The sequence below is a fragment of the Pleurodeles waltl genome, chromosome 1_2 (genome assembly GCF_031143425.1).
Source record: "Pleurodeles waltl isolate 20211129_DDA chromosome 1_2, aPleWal1.hap1.20221129, whole genome shotgun sequence".
Lineage (NCBI taxonomy): Eukaryota > Metazoa > Chordata > Amphibia > Caudata > Salamandridae > Pleurodeles > Pleurodeles waltl.
In genome coordinates, this window is record NC_090437.1 from 956,443,239 (window position 1) to 956,463,739 (window position 20,501).

A 20,501-nucleotide genomic window follows, 5' to 3' on the forward strand; every position below is an offset into this window, starting at 1 on the left:
CATGGGCTGGTTGACTGGCCTCCTAATCAGATCCTCAGGGACGGAAAAGGCTCAAACTATCTTGAAACTACAACTGGACCCAGTCTGAGAGGGTCCAGACTCTCGAAGTGGTGCCCATCCAGTCCTGGACCCTTGGAAGTTTTGCTTAAGGAGCCCATATAGCCCAAATCCAAAACTTGGGACTTAGAACATTTTCAGCCAAAAAGCACCCTGAGAACCAAGAGGAGACAGGGACCTATCACCTTGCCTATCCTCCCAAGGTGCGTTGTCGATTGTCCTGACTTTGTGTTAGCTTCTGCTGCATTCTTCTCCACAGCAGCAAATCCTGTTTAGTTGCTCCTTGCAAAAAAGGCATCTGGCCTGGAGAAACCATCGTTGGCTACAGCCTGTACCTTCATCCCGCTGGAGATGTTTGACTTCCGAAAAAGAGACGTAGGGCCCTATTTTGAGTTTTGGTGGACGGGCTCCCGAAAGGGTGGCCGCCACTTAAGGGGCGACCTCCCTGCCGGTATTTTTAAGAGTTTCCCGCTAGGTCAGCAGGCACAAACCTGAGTTTCTGGCCGCTGGCCTAGTGGGAAACAGGCTACAGCATTGTCTCTGGCTCGTGATCGAGCCAGCGGCAATGCTGTAGCCTGCAGGGTGCACCAGCACCCTTGCAATGTTCACTGTCTGCAAGCAGACAGTGACCATTGCAAGGATGCTCGCCAGTGGGGGCCACGACCCCCCTGGGCCCTCCTGCACCTGTTCTCTCCCAGCCTTTTCATGGCAGTGCTTATGAAAAGCTGGAGGAAGATACCATGTGTTGCTTTCTGATAGTCAAAATGGCTTCGCAAATGGATACGAATTTGCAATTTTGAAGGGGCATGTTGTAGCGATCCCTTCCAAACTATGAACTTGTATGTAACTTATCAATGCTTTGCAACAGTAACCCAGTTGCAAAACATTAGAAAAAACTGACTCCCAAATTGGTGTGGTAATGCATGCACAAATTAATGTGAACCATATAAAAAAGTGTGTTTGGAAGTAGGCAGTGGTCCAGGGAACCACTGGCAATCCTATAAAAACATTGTAAAATAATAAACGTTTTTTTTTTTATGCAGCCCTGTTTCCTTTCAGAAAAATAAACTGTTTTTTCTTAAGTTGTCTTTCTAGCTAGCCAATCACAGACATGTTGGTCCACTAACCTTAGCAGGCAACAATCCTTGTGATGGCCTCCAATCAGAGTGACTTGTAATTTGAGACCTACCTCTTTAATATTCATGAGGTAGGTCAGATTGAGACCCACTCAGAACAGTGGCGACTAGTGATATTTGAAAGCAGTGAGGCAAAAAAGTTGGATATGACATTTATGTAGCAAGTGAAGCGAACATGCCTAATGGACAAATTTGAGATTCAGGGTGTCCTCCTCCTAAGAAAAATGTGAAAAGTAAAATGATTGGCAAATGGTGCATTCTAACGCAAATTTTAATAAAGAATTTATTGAGAAAACAAGAAGGTTTATAACACAATTGTGAATGAGTAGTCTTGAAATATTTTAACACATTAAAAAATGCTTCATATCTTACTCCGTTTATATATTCAACAGTTACAGTAGTGTGCAAATTGTACAGCGTGTGCTTGCCAAGTGTCTTACACTGCATGCAACATCAACTTGGGAAGAAAATGATCTAACCAAGCTTCAGAAGAGGCCACAGCTGTTGGCTGCAATCAGTAATATAGAAATATGTACAGACAGGCCTTTAAGTGGGGTGAAAAGTGGGGAGTCTCTATAAGGGAGCATGTAAACTACATTTCCCATACAGTGCCACCTGACTGGTAGTTTGGTTTCTCACTGAGCTGTTACTGCATCCAGATATATAACACACCAACTGACATACACCTAAAACTTGCCAGCACTATTGGCAGTGTTAATGCTTGTTAGTTGTTTAAGAGAAATGAGTAACAATGATTTGTCCTATATAATAACCATTGAAAATAAATGTTCAAATTCTGAGATTCTGAGACTATGTATTGTATATTAGGGAGGCCTCTGGGGGGAGTATTGGTCTTGAGTTATATGCATTTTATGTTATACATGTATTCCCTTTGTCTCTCCACAGCTAGTCCATCTGCACATCTTCAACTTCATCTCTTTCCTCTTCCGCACCTTCTTTTCACTCTGTCCACAATGCACTTCCTTACCTCTCCCTCATTTCAGCGCCCCAAATATACACTGCACTCACTCACATGTAAGCACTTCATGTTCTTTTTCTTTTGACTTGTAAATTTTTTGATAACTGTGTACCCCTTCACACACATTTACACAGAATTACAATTGTGACAGGAATACGTGACCATTGTTCTGTGAGCTTGGCTGAGAGGCCAACCCACTGACGCTCACACTACTTTCAACCTCAGTACCAGAGCTCTAGACGCATGAAAAAAAGAGAAACTAAATCACTGCCATGCATTACCTTAACGTTTTTAACATTCATTGTTCGGAAGTCAATCTGTGTTTTTGGCATTAAAATTTATGTTATGTCCAGAGTGGGAATACAACATTCTACAAACATTGAGCTGAACAATCGAAATAAAAAGGAATTTCGTAGGCAGCAAGTGTGCATTCCATATTCTAGGCACGCCATTTTTTTTGGTATTCCATTAATCAGGGCGTTATAAGCACATATTTCTCCCTTTGCGCCTGTCTCAGATATCTGGACCAACTTTGCAAGAGAACAAAAGTCCTGCTCTTTTGGATCAACTTCGCCAGAGAACAAATACAGCAGCTCCACTTCTAAAGGGGCCAGGGACCTGCAGCCAGGGCCTGGGGTGTTACATTAAGGGAGGTCAGTGTGACCAGGCATCTCAGCACAATACACCTGATACACGGTTAGCATTATAGCACTTACCACTACTGATGACAAGGCGCCAAATCTCATATATGATGCTCAAATCAAGTCCTACCATGTGACGATTGTGAAAGGATGGTATTGGTAGCTGTGAATTATGGCCGTCTGGCCTCATGCAGGGATGCAGCCTTCATTGCCCAAAAACATGATGCTGACACGGTCACTGGCCTACAGTGGATACACCAATAGACTCCCATGGGACAGAAGGGCTTTAGAAAGGTAAGCCCTGTGTTGTGCATCACATTGCAGAAAGTTGATTTACTGCCTGGCTTCCAGCTCATTGTTCAGCGAGAGAGACAGAGAAGGTAGCCTGGGAGAGGCAGCCTAGACTTAAATACATTGATTTGTTTAGAGATATGATCATATCTCTAAGAAAATCGATGTGTTTAACATTTTTTGCAGTAAACATGTAGGAATTTCAAAGGGGCGCAGCCCAAAAGCCCTAAATGATAAACTGCACCAACTACGAATCAGAATTTCATTAACCAACCTGTTAATACATAGGTTGATTCAGTAAATTCTTTACTAGTTGTAAGTTGTGACCAAACGTTTGTGACGATTCCCACTGGCCACCCTGCCCAAAACCAAGTAACGTTCATAACGGCATCATTAGAACAAATTCTCAATCCCAGCTAAACAATGAGGTACACAAACAAGGGCTGTCTTGCATTTGGTTAATAGGAATAATGTTTGAACGCTATAGATGGAATAAATGTAGATGCTCCAAGCACATTGTAGGTAAATATGATAACTTTTGGAAAATGGACAAACTAGAAACTTTTTCATCAAAGACTTAATCATGTGCAGTACTAATTTTTGTGTTTACCTAAGTATATTCATGTGTGGAAAACAGTATGTGGGGTCAATGAAGAGACTATTTAAAGGGTGTTTTAAAGAACATTTGAGAGCACTAAAAACACTACACCAAATATCCTACAGTTAACCATTTTAGATTAGAACCTACGCATGATGATATTAAAGATGTGAATTTCAGGAACAAAGCACATTGAGAGAACCAGAAGTGGTGGTACTAGAGAGAAAATACTGCGACAGAGTAAAACATGATGGTCAGACAACACATGCTCCTCCTCAACTCGACTGCCCTGGACGTCGCCTTCCTCACTGAGACCTGAATCACCCCCACCTTGGCCCCAGACATCACCATGGCCATTCCAGACAACTACAAAATCATCCTCAATGACAGAGCCAACTGTCCAGGAGGAGGTGTCGCCATAGTCTACAAGAGCTCCCTTCGCCTGTCAACCACCAACGAGTCAGCCAACCCATGAACACCTACACTTTCAGATTCAGACCAACCCCAACTACTCCCTATGTGGCACGCTTGTTTACAGACCACCTGGGACCCAGCCCCAATTCAGTGAAACCATTGCCGACCTCACCCCCCCCCAGCGCTCGCCTCCACCGACTACATCCTACTCGGTGACCTCAAGTTCCACCTTGATATCTGTAGGAAAGTGCCATCTTGCCTGGCATGTTACCTCCATATTTCACTGTATATATGTTGTTTTAGTTGTATGTGTCACTGGGACCCTGCCAGCCAGGGCCCCAGTGCTCATAAGTGTGCCCTGTATGTGTTCCCTGTGTGATGACTAACTGTCTCACTGAGGCTCTGCTAACCAGAACCTCAGTGGTTATGCTCTCTCATTTCTTTCCAAATTGTCACTAACAGGCTAGTGACCAATTTCACCAATTTACATTGGCATACTGGAACGCCCTTATAATTCCCTAGTATATGGTACTGAGGTACCCAGGGTATTGGGGTTCCAGGAGATCCCTATGGGCTGCAGCATTTCTTTTGCCACCCATAGGGAGCTCTGGCAATTCTTACACAGGCCTGCCCCTGCAGCCTGAGTGAAATAACGTCCACGTGTTTGCGGTCTTTCTGCACGGAAACACATCTGCACGTTCTTGCAGAATCCACAGCTTCTACCATCCGGTGGCGGCTTCTTTGCACCCACAGCTGGCATTTCCTGGGCATCTGCCCACTCCCAACTTGATTGTGACTTTTGGACTTGGTCCCCTTGTTCCACAGGTACTCTCGTCCGGAAATCCATCGTTGTTGCATTGCTGGTGTTGGTCTTCCTTGCAGAATCCCCCCATCACGACTTCTGTGCTCTCTGGGGAACTAAGGTGCACTTTGCACCCACTTTTCAGGGTCTTGGGGTGGGCTATTTTTCTAACCCTCACTGTTTTCTTACAGTCCCAGCGACCCTCTACAAGGTCACATAGGTTTGGGGTCCATTCATGATTCGCATTCCACTTTTGGAGTATATGGTTTGTGTTGCCCCTATACCTATGTGCTCTCATTGCAATCTATTGTGACTGTACATTGCTTGCATTGCTTTCTATTGCTATTACTGCATATTTTGGTATTGTGTACATATATCTTGTGTATATTCACTATCCTCATACTGAGGGTACTCACTGAGATACTTTTGGCATATTGTCATAAAAATAAAGTACCTTTATTTTTAGTATATCTGTGTATTGTGTTTTCTTATGATATTGTGCATATGACACCAGTGGTATAGTAGGAGCTTCACACGTCTCCTAGTTCAGCCTAAGCTGCTCTGCTAAGTTACCTTTTCTATCAGCCTAAGCTGCTAGACACCTCTTCTACACTAATAAGGGATAACTGGACCTGGTGCAGAGTGTAAGTACCCCTTGGTACCACTACAAACCAGGCCAGCCTCCTACAATATCCACGATCACCCCAACACCACAAGCCTCTTGGACAACTTCGCAACACTGAGTCTGAAACAACTTGTCAACGTCCCCACCCACACATTTGAGCACACCCTTGAACCTGTCTTCTCGGCAGGGAACAACATCATCATCTCTCACACCTCGGAACACCATTGGACCACTCACAGTTTTATCCACTTCACCTTCATGAACAACACTGCACACCACTATGCCCCCCACCCCTCCTCGCAGACGCTGGGGCAAAGTCACAACAGCGCAACTCACCGATGCACTCAGCCACTCCTCCCCACCGGACACAGCAAACGAGAATAAATCCCCACGTAATCTACACTGCTGGATCTCGGAATGCGCTAACAGTGTAGCTCCCCTAAGGAAACCCGCAGAAAACCAACAAAGCAAAACACCTACATGGTTCATGGCAGACTTACAAGCGACCAAACGCTCCTGCAGATGACTGGAACAGAAATGGAGGAGCAACAAATCAACTGAAGACCACATAGCCTAGAAGAACACAGTCACTGCGCACCACCAGAACATCAGAGCCGCTAAGAAAGCCGCCATTCAAGAACGCCTCAGCACCAATGCTCACAACAGCAAGGAGCTCTTAACCATCGTCAAAGACTTCACAAACCCCGGGACGGACAACTCAGTCATCCCTCTCTCTCAAGATCTCTGCGACAACCTAGCCACCTTCTTCCACCAGAAAATCCAGGACATTTAGGAAGGTTTCAAGAACCAAAACCCGTCCGAACCACCCACTAATACCATCACAGACCCTGCACCATACGCCCACCGCACACCCATCCCTATCACTGGTTCATGGTCTTGCCTTTCAAAAATGCTTTGTTTTCATTGGTATCTGTTTTTACGTTTGTCCCTCCTTGGGGTGGTTTGGTTCCCACCTTGGCCATTGACCCTGTTACATGGATAATTGCACTTTTGCGATAACTTTGCCTGCGAGAGAACTTCTTTTTCCTTTTGTGTCTCTCTTCGGGCTCACGACAGCACTTTGAATCGGCTTGCTTATGTCAGCTGTTTTGCTTTTTATTTTTAGTTTCTGTGGCAAGAAAAGTCCAGTTAGGAATTTACAATGCTAATAGCTCTACCTCGAGAAAACGCGAGACCCATTGCATTGCAAATGCTTGTTTTCAGCCTGCCTTGTTCAGCCACTGCCTTGAGGCTTTGTCAATCATGTCTTGGCTCAGTCTAGTGGAGTATTCATCTCTCACCTAGTGATATTAGCCGCTTTGGTGTATCCCTCTGCCTCTAGTTGAGTATTTACACTGAACGGCATGAGCGACTCACTGAAAACTATAGGACTTTGTGTGTCCCTGCTGACTCCTTTCTCTGTCTCTTGCTCTAATGTACTTACACTACACACTGACCCTACACACTTTTTAGCACATTAAACCCAGACTTAATTGCTTTGCCAATGTTTCTTTTCTGGTACCAAAAAATGGTGTTCAAAGTAGCACTGAGCCCTCAGGAGTATTTTATCTTGCTATCCGAAGATGGGACCCGCAGATGCTCAAAGTTCTATGAATTGTACCATTGCTGTATTTCATTTTTATGTAGCTTAATAAAAGAAATCAACACCTGGAGCGTTTGAGGTTTTCTTAGACAGTACCAATACCAATATTTTTTGTCTAGATTTCTACAAACAAATGTAAAATTGTAAGACCCGTGCCAAGCAGTTGTGAAGTTGTGATAATGGCTTTTAAAAGATAGGCAAGGCCAACAATTTGCCGAAGCCATTATTGAGCCCTAGCACACTTAATGGAACAGAAGTTATCAGCTGTTTTCTTGTTGGCAAGCAGCATGAGATAAAAGCTGGTGATTTGTTTGCCAGATACTGGAATCTTCCTAGAAGTAATTGCTGAAACCGTGTCTTTCAGTCGAGTGCAAACACCTCACACGGAGACATGCTTCTGTTGAAAATAAACAACAGACTTCTAGCACAGGCATTCGGCTGCCAACTGAACCCCTGCACTATATGTTAAACTCCAGCAGGAAGCATGGATGGAGAGCTTCGGAAGCGCTTTCCTGTGAAATCTATGTTAAAGTAAGTGCCCAAGCGTGAGCACATTGGCTTAGCGAGGGTGCAACAGGTCCGAATGAAAGGAAGGAAACGGTGTCCCTATTTCCTGGTCTGGCAGTAGAAAACAGCAAATTAGGGCACACTGGGTCCCTCACACCCCTGTACTCCACTGTCACTGTACCTGCTGCACTATTAACAGCTACGTCCCTGGGAAATGGGACCCAATGGGCCCCTCTTGGGTGGAACACTATAGTCCTAACTATGGCGCAGTGGCTTCCTCGTTACCCTTAGGCACCGGTGCCGCTGCACCAGTAGCACACTTGATCAAGTCATAAATGGTTATATCTGACAGCATCTAGCCCAGAGCAGCATCCAAAAGCATCTACAAAAGACTGGACATATGTAATCTCCTGTAGTGCCAACTATAACATCTACGCCCCCCTCACCCCACCGGCCTTTAAAGATACCCCTTTCGACTGTGGGTTGGCTCTCTCTAAACAGCCGAAGGAGACTTCCACTTTGTGCTGAACAGATGATGAATGTACGTCATGAAAGACAACAGATGCATGCAATGCCCAGCGCGGCTCCCTCCAACATCCTCTCAAACACTGAATTAGTCAATGGTCGTATCTACAGCGTTTCTTAACATCTTCTTGCGCCTGTGACCAGGTTAATTTGTGCAGCACTCAAGGATTTGGTGTGTTTCTCTTCATATGCTTGCAGTTACCTGGGGGCGCCAGGAAGCGCCACTAGTATATGTGTCAGCACGCAGAAAAAATGCGGAAGGTCAAAGTGATGTTAGTTTTAAACTCAGGGTAGCACCCCAAACAGTTATGGGTGGAAGGATGGAATGAGGGCTAAGGAATGTGAAAGAGAACAAGGGAAAATATAGAGGACATACAGACCCAGAGAAAGACTAAGAAAATTAGAGAAAGGAGGAAAAAAAGAGAGCTAGAGAGACAAGACAAGAGACGGAAAGGAAAAGAGAAAGAGGCGAGGATAAAGAGAGAATAAGAAGAGGAGAGTCAATAACAGAGATGAAATAGCATCAGAGAAAAACAGAAAAGACAGAGAAAAGCAAAGACAGGAAGACAAGCGAGTGGCACAAGGAGAAAATAGAGAGAGGATGAAGAATGGGAAACAGGGATCAAAGAAAAATGAGAAAGAGGAATAAGAAACGGAGGGAGAAAGAGAGTTAGGGAAAAACGAGGAACAGAGGGAGAAAGATGATGAATGAGGCACTGTTAGAAATGTGTCAGTGTACTTTCCCCTCCTTGGTGCCACCACCAAGACCCCAATCACTTGACACTCTACCAGTACTTGATAGCATTCAGATCAACTTTGGTCCACTCCTATATGCCATTTTTTAGCAGGTCTATAATACTCAGCAATCATTCAAACTTGTATGCCAGCAGCCCCATATGCACAACTCTGGGTTACCTCATCAAAGACATGCACACACCTCTCTGAGCTCTTTTCCATTTCATTAAAGACCCTTCGCTCCAGAACTGCAGCTCTCAGACCCGGTACATCCCCTTGATTCCAAAATCTAATCTACTCCTTGGAATGTCTGGGTGGGGTGGGACACACATTTCTATAGTGTGTTCTTTCTACTCTCCGATCATTCAAATGTCACTCACTTGAGCATCTCTGCCACTGACTTTGCTTCTTCTTTTGCTCTAGAAATATCAAGCCTCAGCACCCCCCCCACACCCCACCTCCAAAGCTTCCCATCACATTCACAGGCCCTACCATGCCCCTCTAAACACTTCACTTATCCAAGAGCCTTAAACTAGGCAACTGCCCTGCAGCTGATAACACATCACCGAAGCTAATAGGTCTTAATTAATGTGCTAATTCATGGACGCACAGTCATGCAGAAATACATATACACTATTTTTCTAAGTCAAGCTATTATGAGTATCAAGATGGCAGTCATGCCGCGATATATATCAACTATTTTTCTGTCACTTTGTAAATTGCTGCACAGCACCACAAAAACAGGGCACAGACAGGACACAGAAAAAAAGCAGTTTGCATGGAAATGAGCCACGAATATTCTGTGTTTACTTAAGTGAGTACACTAAAGCCAAGCATAGTGGTTTTCCAATGCTTGGTTTTATAAATCAACATTACCGCAGTACAAAGCGTATACCCCGCTCTGGGACCTGTGCTCACTGTGACATAGGACTCAGGCTGTAACTGAATGATGAGATGCGAAGCACCAAAACTGAGCAGGAGTCGTTTGTGGTCCTGTTCAGAAGAGCGGAGTTCAGGGCAGCCTGTTTCCATTGGAGCAGGCTGCTCTTTGTCTTTAGTGGTAGATGGAGCTAAACAATGGTGGACTGGAATGCAGCCCAGAGTAATTGTCATTGGCTGAGATTCTTTCGAGCATTCCTCTCACCTTTTTATTTCTCACTAGTTACAAAGGTGCTTCCTGCTGCTGTCTTTATATTTCAAGATGTTTTTGTGGTTGTTGTCTGTGCTGTGGTTAAAACTGTGCCCATGCTGTTGTCTCTGCCTTACTGGCAACTGTTGGTTTCCCTGCCAGGGTGTCAGTTGTGTCTATAGCAGTTGCAGCAGCTGTAGTCGCTTACATTATGGGAGGTGCTGCTGTTATTCCTGTTGTGCTAGCATATATGTTTACTACTGTGGCCTATGCTGAGATTATAGATCTGGTTGCTGCTCTGGTCCCTGCTAAACTGTCAGATCTTGTTGGTGCTGTGGTTAAAGCTGTTGTTCCTGACATTGTGGCACTTGTTATCACTGTGCTCCCAGCTGTGATTACAGCTATGGCGGAAGATGCTGTCCCCGCTGCGGTCCCTTCTTTGCTTGCAACTATCATTCCAGTCATTTTTGCATGTTTGGCAATTGTTGTGGCTTCATTCGCTGCTGTGGTCCTTCAGGTTGAAGAATTTGATGTAGCTGCTGTTGTCACTACCTTTTCGGTGGTTGGGGTTGACGCTGAGGCCACTGCTCTGGTCTCTGACCATGCTGGTGGTTCACTCTCTTGGTCTCTGCTATACATGCATGTTATTCAGCCCCACCCACGCTTTCTTCAGCAATACCTTTCTTTGTAGGAAGGCTCCTATCTAGTGCATACTATGAGATGCATGCCTAGGCACATACAAAGCAGTCTTCAAAGTGCACTGCTTCTAAACTCTATTTCAGTCTGGCTGGTGACTCCCTTCTCTGCTACACTTCTTCGGCCAACCAATTTCCTGGTGTAAATTTCCAGATTTGACCTGTAGTTGCTTAATGTAATAATATATTTATTAAGGCTAGTATGGTCTGGCGAATGTGTCTAAATCCAGCATCCACCAAAACTTCACCTAGTCCACTAAATGCATGCACTCAAGGTGGTAACGTTCTGATCTCGCGTGGATTTGCTATGTACAGTATTTCCAGTAGAAACACCTGCGTTTTTCAATAAATGCCGTAAAAAATGCCCTTGCTCGCCAACCATGGCAGATACAAAATGTTCCGGGTTTTTAAATCCCGCTCGAAAGTGTAAGCACAGGCTCTGAGCACCTATTTGGGATGAAGGTACGAGCACTTGGTGGTCTGCTAAAAAGTGCGTGAGGTGATAAAAAAGCATACGGGCGACGGGGACGGTGCGGACATTTGCAGGGGTAGCAGCGGCTAGTAACGCGGGTCACCGGAGGGTCGTAGTACACGCTTTGAATGACTGATGCGCCTCTTATGCGTTCCTTCCAAAAGGAGAGGACAGACTGTGCCAAACAGAGGGAATAACTGAATGAAACCCTCAGTGCTCGATGGGAAGCGACTAGGCACAGGCAGAGGACTGAGCAGAGCACTTAGTGAAGAGGGATAGCTGCGAGGAAGACGATGTTCTTGCTTAAAAGTTGATGGGAGCTGGAAGCGGAACCCACAGATGAGAAGAGCACGGTGGGAAAACCTGGTTGTGCTTTTACCCTGTTGACTCTACCTGCCTCTCTGCCCTGGTCTTTGGGAAATAAATGTGCCTGTTTGTTTCCCTTAGCGTATGCAAGCTGCTAGCTTGGTTGACTTCTAACATTCAATCGCACAGAGAACCCCCTCGCGCCGTTTAGCAGCATCGGTGTGGAGTTAAGGAGGACGATAACAGGTGCCTGTCTCCCTCCACCAACCACAGCCCGCCCAGAGTCCCTAGCCCATGTACCTGCTGCTGCCCTGGCAGACGGCGCCCTCCCGGGTCCCGGCGGTCAAAGCCCGCGCCGGCATGGAGCATCCTCCGGGAGGACTCGCCGTGCCTCCCGCTGTCCTCGCAGATCCCAGGCGCGTCCTCCTGTCACTCCGCCCAGCTGTGCCCTCCCCCTGCCTCCTCCATCCTCTGCTGGCTCACGCCTGCTCCTCCACTGGAGAGAGAGAGGCGGAGGATGTGGGCTCGCTCCCTGCGTGTGCCAGGGGAGGGGATGTGATGTGCGCGTGAGCCAAGCAGAGGAGGTATGGCTATGGGAGGAGTAACGGCATCATCAGGTCCTGGCATAGCGCATGTCTAGCTCAGTGTGCCATTCACCCCACAGCTCCACTCGCCTGCACCGGAGAACCATGTCCTACTGCCACACATTTGCATACACCATAACAATGATTAACACTGCGCTGCATGGCCTGGTGTTAGTATATTTGCGCCAGTGCACGTTTATTTTCGCTAATGTAGATTTAAACCGTTAATAATTCCTACTTATCTGTACTTACATAGATAACATTATTTCAACGGAATGCATCTTTCTTATTATACTTCAGTTCTGGGAATGTATGCCTATGTATTTTCCTGTGTCTTTCTAACTCTCCTACATTTTATCAGGATAAAATAAACTTTGTCAATGAGACATAGCTCGCGATTGCCAGCTATGTGTCATTGACAAATAACTTTTATCTTCCTTTTTTCCCTTGCAGGGCTATTGCAATATACTTCATTTCCGGCTCATGTGTGCTTAGGGAAGCTTCCCTTTTCATTTGCAGAGCATTCTTGCTCTTGGTTTAGCTTAGCTGCAAACAAAGCTATAAAGCAAGTTGTTATCTTGGTCACATTTGGTCTTTGTGGGCTCTCTGTGCCCTCACTCAGCAAATGGCTCCCAGCATTCCTTGGCTTAGATTTTCCTTATAGAGTGTGCCTGTCTGCAAGGAGGGAGGATTGCTTGCTTACTTATTTAGCTAATTACTTGTTTTAACCTTGTGAAGGTATTGGTGGCTTTAGATGACTACCAGCTACATTACACAAGGATATATTCATTTTTTGGAGGCACAGGTGGATTAAATGATGTTGAGCTCACAGTGTGACTCGAACCCTGGTCATCTGTTTCAAGTCAGCAGCTCTAGTCATTGCACCACACCTTCTTTCTGCTGTACCATTCTGCATCAGTTGCCTTTATTTAAACTGCATTCTGCATCATCTGTCTTTGTCATGCTAATCACACATCTACTTCTCTTTCCCTAAGCTCTGCTATTCAGGTATTGAGCACATCCACTTCCAGAAATAGGTCCTGTTTAAAGTAAATTGTGATTATCAATTATTTTACTGTATCTCCCAACAGTCTGCTTTTAGCTTTGAGCTGTTAGAAATTCCCACCAGTGCAAGGGTGTTGATATTGCTATTCCGCTGCCTTTCTCACCCCAGGCATTTTTTAATTAGTCTGTAATATATGTTCATATCTATGACAAGGCATCAGTGACATTTCACAATTTAACTACAGATCAATTTAGGTAATTTGAGTACTGATTAAATCATTTTAACCAGAAACTGTTCCTTTGTAAATAATGATAATGTGAAGCTAATCAAGTATTGTGTTTTATGTGAAATAGTAGCTGAACTTATGACATCATCTACATCCAAGTCTAAGCTTTCAGTGCAGTAAGCCAAACTAAGCCTCAACGTATATATCCCTGTGTCGCTCATGAAAAGGACAAGAAGTACACATTCAAAACAGCAAGTACCTGTAGAAGTCCACAAGGATTAAGTGCTCTCAGATGTGTGTTGCTTCAACACACTGAACCATCACCTAATTTATTGCAACCAGTGGAATAAATAATTATTCAAAATGTTTTCCTCTTTTCAAATCATGTGAAACAAATAAAATATGAATAATAATGCTAGTAAGACAGGATCAAGGGGCGTCATGTCAGCATTCCTTGCTGCCTAGTCGCCATGATTGGAAACTGGTTAAACAAATAATTTAAGTTGATGGATTTGCAGTTCAACCGATATGCTCAAAATATTGGGTCTGAAATTCCTCAATCACAGCTGAAGGACAATTATCTAATGCTACTGAACAATCTGCATAAAATTTGTTTTGAAAGTGTTTTTTTGTTCTAGTGATTTTTTTGCTCTACAATTCAAGCAAGTCATTATTCCACTTCCAGCGACTGTTTAATATTTAAATCAATAGTCAAAGTCCATTTTACAGCTTAAAAATGCTACAAATGTCAAGTGCAACACTGGAGTCAATCACATCAAACATCTTCAGAGATGGATTTGCATTAAAATCGCCCATGTAAAAAACACTGAACCCCAATGCATTTGCAAGAAAAATGTTGTGATTATAGCAGACCTCAGCGCTGTGTTCATTGTCCAATGGTGACACCAAGTGAAAAACCAAAGCACTGTACAGTGATAGCACCAGAAACTGTATTAGAGATGGATTTGGCTTGAAAAAAACTTGCAATAAAGGCCCTAAATATCCACTCTCCATATAGATTTAACCTCTTCAGGATAGCCAAGAATACTGAGGTACAGGGAAATTTGGGAAAACATAGATCACCTGTATGTACGTAAATGGAAGTGTCAGACTACCTTCATTACAATCACTCAGCAATGTTTAAAGTAATAAGTAATAGCCACATTTAAAACACATTATCAAAACCAGCCATAACTATATTTGGTTTTGGGATAAAGGAAATAAGTCAAATGCATTTATTTGACTGCTTTCACTGTCTTTCTTTTAACCCATATTCATTAATCACCCTTCTTCAGTTAGCTTGAGTTTCCATTTTCCAATTTAATAAAAAACTATCCCTGTGCCTGCTGAAACTCATTTGCAACAGGCCTGCCAAAACACAGTGCCACCATGTGCCACATGATAGCAGAGGTTTTCACAAGGACACCCAGGTAACCTCCAATATCACACAGTGAACAAAGGGTAAGCTGGAAACCCCTACATGTAGTAGGTTTCTAATACATTTCTGTAGGATCCGTAGAGTTAAGTTCACTTTCCCATTTTATAACCTCCCCAAACGTGGGGAGGTGTGATTTTCTTCAGTGACAGGCACATACACCTGCCCCCTGGCCACTCTACCTCCAACATCTGTCTACTGCTATGCCCAGGGACTGGCGCACTCTAACCGCTGCCTACTCTCCTGGCCACGCCCCCCACACACACAAGACCATACTTCCTTTCTCAGTCAGCGAAAATCTGACAGGTGCTGTGTGCCCCACGTGTCCACTGGAAGCACTTTCTTTGCCGATCTACATGAGTGAATCTAGTGTGTCGGGTGAAATAGTGTTAATGGGCAGTGAAAGTGTGTTTACATTTTTTTGATTTTCAGAAACAAACTCCCGGGGAGACGTTTGTTTCTGAAAAACAAAAAAATAAATAATCTGGAGCTTTCCTCCTTAGTTTGTGTCGGAGGAGGGTGGTGCCACTGTTTGGCAAGAACAGTAAAAATGCATTTCTTTTGGGAATTGTGTTAGCCAGCAACTTTGGTGAAAGTTGTATTTGTAGGAGGCTGGCCTGGCTTATAGTGGGTACCTTGTGGTACTTACACCTTGTGCCAGGTCCAGTTATCCCTTATTAGTAGATTAGAAGTGTTCTAGCAGCTTAGGCTGATAGAGGTAGCTATAGCAGAGCAGCTTAGGCTGAACTAGGAGACATGCAAAACTCCTACTATACCACTTATATCACTTAGCACTTTATCATAAGAAAACACAATACTCAGAGTTACTAAAAATAAAGGTACTTTATTTTAGTGACAATATGCCAAAAGTATCTCAGAGGATATACTCCCTTAGGACGTAAGTAATATACACAAATTATACACACAAACCAAAATCAGGTAAGTACACAGTTAGAAAAGTAGTGCAAACACTGTAGAACACAACAGAGTGCAATAGGAGACAATAAGCCTAGGGGCAACACAAACCATATACTCCAAAAGTGGAATGCGAACCACAAATGGACCCCAGGCCTAGTGTAGTGTGTAGAGGGTCGCTGGGAGTGTAAGAAAACACTAAGGGTGTCCAAGATACCCCACCCCAAGACCCTGAAAAGTAGGAGTAAAGTTACCCTACTCCCCAGAAAGACAGTAAATTCGAGATAGGGGATTCTGCAAAGACAACAACTGACTGCAAAGCACTGTAGACGGATTCCTGGACCTGAGGACCTGCAAAGGAAGGGGACCAAGTCCAAGAGTCACGCAAGTGCCCGGGGGGGCAGGAGCCCACTAAACCCCGGATGAAGGTGCAAAAGGGATGCCTCCAGGTGGAAGAAGCCAAAGATTCTGCAACAATGGAAGGTGCCAGGAACTTCTCCTTTGGTCAGAAGATGTCCCATGGCGTGCTGGAGGACACAGAGTTGTTTCCACACAGAAAGACTGCAAACAAGCCTTGCTAGCTGCAATAGTTGCGGTTGAGGATTTTGGTGCTGCCAGGGCCCAGGAGGTCGCAAATTGGTGGAGGAGACAGAGGGGGCGCTCAGCAACACGGACAGCCCACGCAAAAGCAGGCAGCACCTGCAGAAGCACCAGAACAGGCATTCAGAAGATCTGAGCACGGCGGTCGTCTCAGCACAGCAAAAGAGGGTCCCACAAAGTCGGAGTCCAACTCAGTGAGTTGAGCAAAGCAGGACGGGGTGCTGGGGACCTGGGCTCGGCTCTGCACAAAGGAAGTCTTGCAAAAGTGCACAGAAGCCCTAGGAGCTGCAGTTCACGCAGTACACAGGATTACTATCTGGCGTGGGGAGGCAAGAACTTACCTCCATCAAATTTGGACAGAAGGGCCACTGGATTGTCAGGGACACATGGATCCAGCTCCTGTGTTCCAGGGACCATGCTTGTCAAGATGAGAGGGGACCCAGAGGACCGGTGATGCAGAAGTTTGGTGCCTGCGTTGGCAGGGGGAAGATTCTGTCAACCCACAGGAGATTTCTTCTTGGCTTCCAGTGCAGGGTGAAGGCAGACAGCCCTCAGAGCATGCACCACCAGGAAACAGTCGAGAAAGCCGGCAGAATGAGGCACTACAATGCTGCTGGTAGTCTTCTTGCTACTTTGTTGTGGTTTTGCTGGCGTCCTGGAGCATTCGGCGGTCGATCCTTGGCAGAAGTTGAAGAGAGAAGTGCAGAGGAACTCTGGTGAGCTCTTGCGTTCGTTATCTGGTGAGATACCCACAGGAGAGACCCTAAATAGCTCACAGAGGAGGATTGGCTACAGAGAAAGGTAAGCACCTATCAGGAGGGGTCTCTGATGTCACCTGCTGGCACTGGCCACTCAGAGCTGTCCATTGTGCCCTCACACCTCTGCATCCAAGATGGCAGAGGTCTGGGACACACTGGAGGAGCTATGAGCACCTCCCCTGGGAGGTGCTGGTCAGGTGAGTGGTCACTCCCCTTTCCTTTGTCCAGTTTTGCGACAGAGCAGGGCTGGTGGGATCCCTGAACTGGTGTAGACTGGCTTATGCAAGGAGGGCACCATCTGTGCCCTTCAAAGCATTTCCAGAGGCCAGGAGAGGCTACTCCTCTCAGGCCCTTCACTCCTATTTCCAAAGGGAGAGGGTGTAACACCCTCTCTCAGAGGAAATCCTTTGTTCTGCTTTCCTAGGACTGGGGTGCCCAGGCCCCATGGGGGCAGAAACCTGTCTGAGTGTTGGCAGCAGCAGTAGCTGCAGAGAAATCCCCCGAAAGTTAGTTTGGCAGTACCTGGGCTCTATGCTGGAGCCCCGGGGATGCACGGAATTGTCCCCCCAATACCAGAATGGTATTGGGGTGACAATTCCATGATCCTAGACATGTTACATTGCCATGTTCGGAATTACCATGGTGACTCTACATGTAGGTATTGACCTATGTGTAGTGCACACGTGTAATGGTGTCCCCGCACTCACAAAGTCCGGGGAAAGTGCCCTGAACAATGTGGGGGCACCTTGGCTAGTGCCAGGGTGCCCTCACACGAAGTAACTTTGCACCTAACCTTCACTAAGTGAGGGTTAGACATATAGGTGACTTATAAGTTACTTAAGTGCAGTGTAAAATGGCTGTGAAATAACGTGGGAGTTATTTCACTCACGCTGCAGTGGCAGTCCTATTTAAGAATTGTCTGAACTCCCTATGGGTGGCAAAAGAAATGCTGTAGCCCATAGGGATCTCCTGGAACCCCAATACCCTGGGTACTTCAGTACCATATACTAGGGAATTATAAGGGTGTTCCAGTGTGCCAATCAGAATTGGTAAAATTAGTCACTAGCCTGCAGTGACAATTTTAAAAGCTGAGAGAGCATAAACACTGAGGTTCTGGTTAGCAGAGCCTCAGTGATACAGTTAGGCACCACACAGGGAACACATACAGGGCACGCTTTATGAGCACTGGGGTCCTGGCTAACAGGATCCCAGTGACACATAGGCAAAAACAAACATACATACAGTAAAAATGGGAGTAACATGCCAGGCAGGATGGTACTTTCCTACACAACCCCCCCACCCCACCCCAAAAGAGGGACAATTAAGCTAACCTTGCCCAGATGAGTCTTCATTGTTTCAGTGGAAATATCTGGAGAGTCCATCTGCATTGGAGTGGGTACTCCCAGGTCTATGTTCCACTGTATAGTCATTCCCTGTAGGGATATGGACCACCTCAACAATTTAGGGTTTTCACCTTTCATTTGTTTTAGCCAAAGTAGAGGTTTGTGGTCTGTCTGAACAATAAAGTGAGTGCCAAACATGTATGGTCTCAACTTTTTCAGTACCCAGACCACAGCAAAGTCCTCACTCTCTATGGCAGACCAACACTTTTCTCTAGGGGTCAACCTCCTGCTGAAAAAAGCAACAGGTTGATCCTGGCCCTCAGTATTAAGCTGTGATAGCACTGCCCCAACCCCCAATTCAGAAGCATCAGTCTGGACTATGAATATTTTGGAGTAGCAAGGGCTTTTTAGGACAGGTGCAGAGCACATGGCCTGTTTGAGCTCATCAAAAGCTTTTTGACAGCTAGCTGTCCACAACACCTTTTTAGGCATCTTTTTACTAGCGAGGTCATTTTGAGGAGCTGCAGTGGATCCATCATTCTTAATCAACCTCCTATAGTACCCTGTGAGGTCTAAAAAGGCTCTCACCTGGGTTTGAGTTGTAGGGGGAGCCCATTCCATAATGGTCTGGATCTTCCTCTGCAGTGGTGCAATCTGTTCCCCACCTACCAGGTGGCCCAGATAAACCACTTTCCCCTTCCCTATCTGGCACTTTGAGGCCTCGATAGTGAGGCCTGCCTTTTGCAGGGCCTCTAAAACTTTCCACAGGTGGACCAGGTGATCATCCCAGGTGGAGCTAAAGACAGCTATATCATCCAGATATGCTGCACTAAAATCTTGCAACCCTTGCAGGACTGTGTTCACCAACCTTTGAAAAGTGGCAGGTGCATTCTTCAGACCAAAGGGCATCACAGTGAATTGATAGTGCCCTCCAATGGTTGAGAATGCAGTTTTAGGTTTTGCATCTTCTGATAAGTTAATCTGCCAATACCCTGCAGTTACGTCAAAAGTGCTCAGATACTTGGCAGAAGCCAGTGTATCAATCAGCTCATCTGCCCTGGGTATAGGGTGAGCATCTGTCTTGGTTACATGGTTGAGCCCTCTATAGTCAACACAAAACCTCATCTCTCTTTTTCCATCTTTACTGGGAGGTTTTAGAACCAGCACCACTGGGTTAGCCCATGGGCCTTCTGAAGGCTCAATCACTCCTAAGTCTAACATTTTCTGAACCTCTTGTTTAATGCAGTCTCTGACATGATCAGACTGCCTATAAATCTTACTTTTGACAGGTAAACTGTCTCCAGTGTTGATTGTATGCTCACACCAAGTAGTGGTACCTGGTATCAGTGAGAAGAGTTCAGAAAACTGACTTAAAATATTTACTCAGTTATCTTTCTGCTTTGCAGTAAGACAATCTGCAAGTACTACTCCCTCCACTAAGCCATCAGCTTCAATGGTGGAGAAGAGATCAGGGAGAGGGTCAATCTCTTCTTCCTCTCCCTCATCAGTTGCCATGAGCAGGGTGAGATCAGCCCTGTCATAGTAGGCTTTTAGGCGCTTGACATGGAGCACCCTAAGGGGACCCCTGGCAGTGCCCAGGTCTACCAAGTAGGTAATCTCACCCTTTTTCTCTACAATTAGATGGGGTCCACTCCATGTGTCCTGGAGTGCTCTTGGGGCCACAGGCTCCAATACTCACACCTTCTGTTCTGGGTGGTACTGGGTCAGGACAGCCTTCTGGTCATGCCATTGCTTTTGTAGCTCCTGGCTGGCCTGGAGGTTTTTACGGGCCTTTTTCATGTACTCAGCCATTTTTGATCTTAGGCCAAGTACATAATCCACAATGTCTTGTTTAGGAGCTTTTAAAGGTTGTTCCCAACCCTCCTTAACAAGTGCAAGGGGACCTCTCACAGGGTTACCAAAGAGGAGTTCAAAGGGGCTAAAGCCCACTACTTTATGGGATACCTCCCTGTAAGCAAAAAGGAGGCAAGGTAACAGGGCATCCCATCTCCTTCTGAGTTTTTCAGGGAGTCCCATTATCATACCTTTGAGAGTTTTATTAAACCTCTCAAACAGACTATTTGTTTGTGGATGATAAGGAGTAGTGAACTTGTATGTT

General features: G+C 45.4%; 1 protein-coding gene across 2 annotated transcripts in view; it reads right to left on the bottom strand.

Moving 5' to 3' along the window:
• The window catches only part of TRMT9B (tRNA methyltransferase 9B (putative)), a 157,105-nt gene extending 145,050 nt beyond the window's left edge, over positions 1-12,055 (bottom strand). Inside the window, exon 1 of one of the 2 annotated variants that reach the window (XM_069200793.1) lies at positions 11,816-12,055. Coding sequence is in view for 1 of the 2 variants with exons in the window: in XM_069200801.1 (XP_069056902.1) it covers positions 11,816-11,877 (62 nt within the window). In the remaining variant the exon portion in view is untranslated. The remainder of the gene's footprint in view (positions 1-11,815) is intronic. The other variant, XM_069200801.1, reaches the window with a different exon arrangement.
• Positions 12,056-20,501: the final 8,446 nt, after the last annotated feature.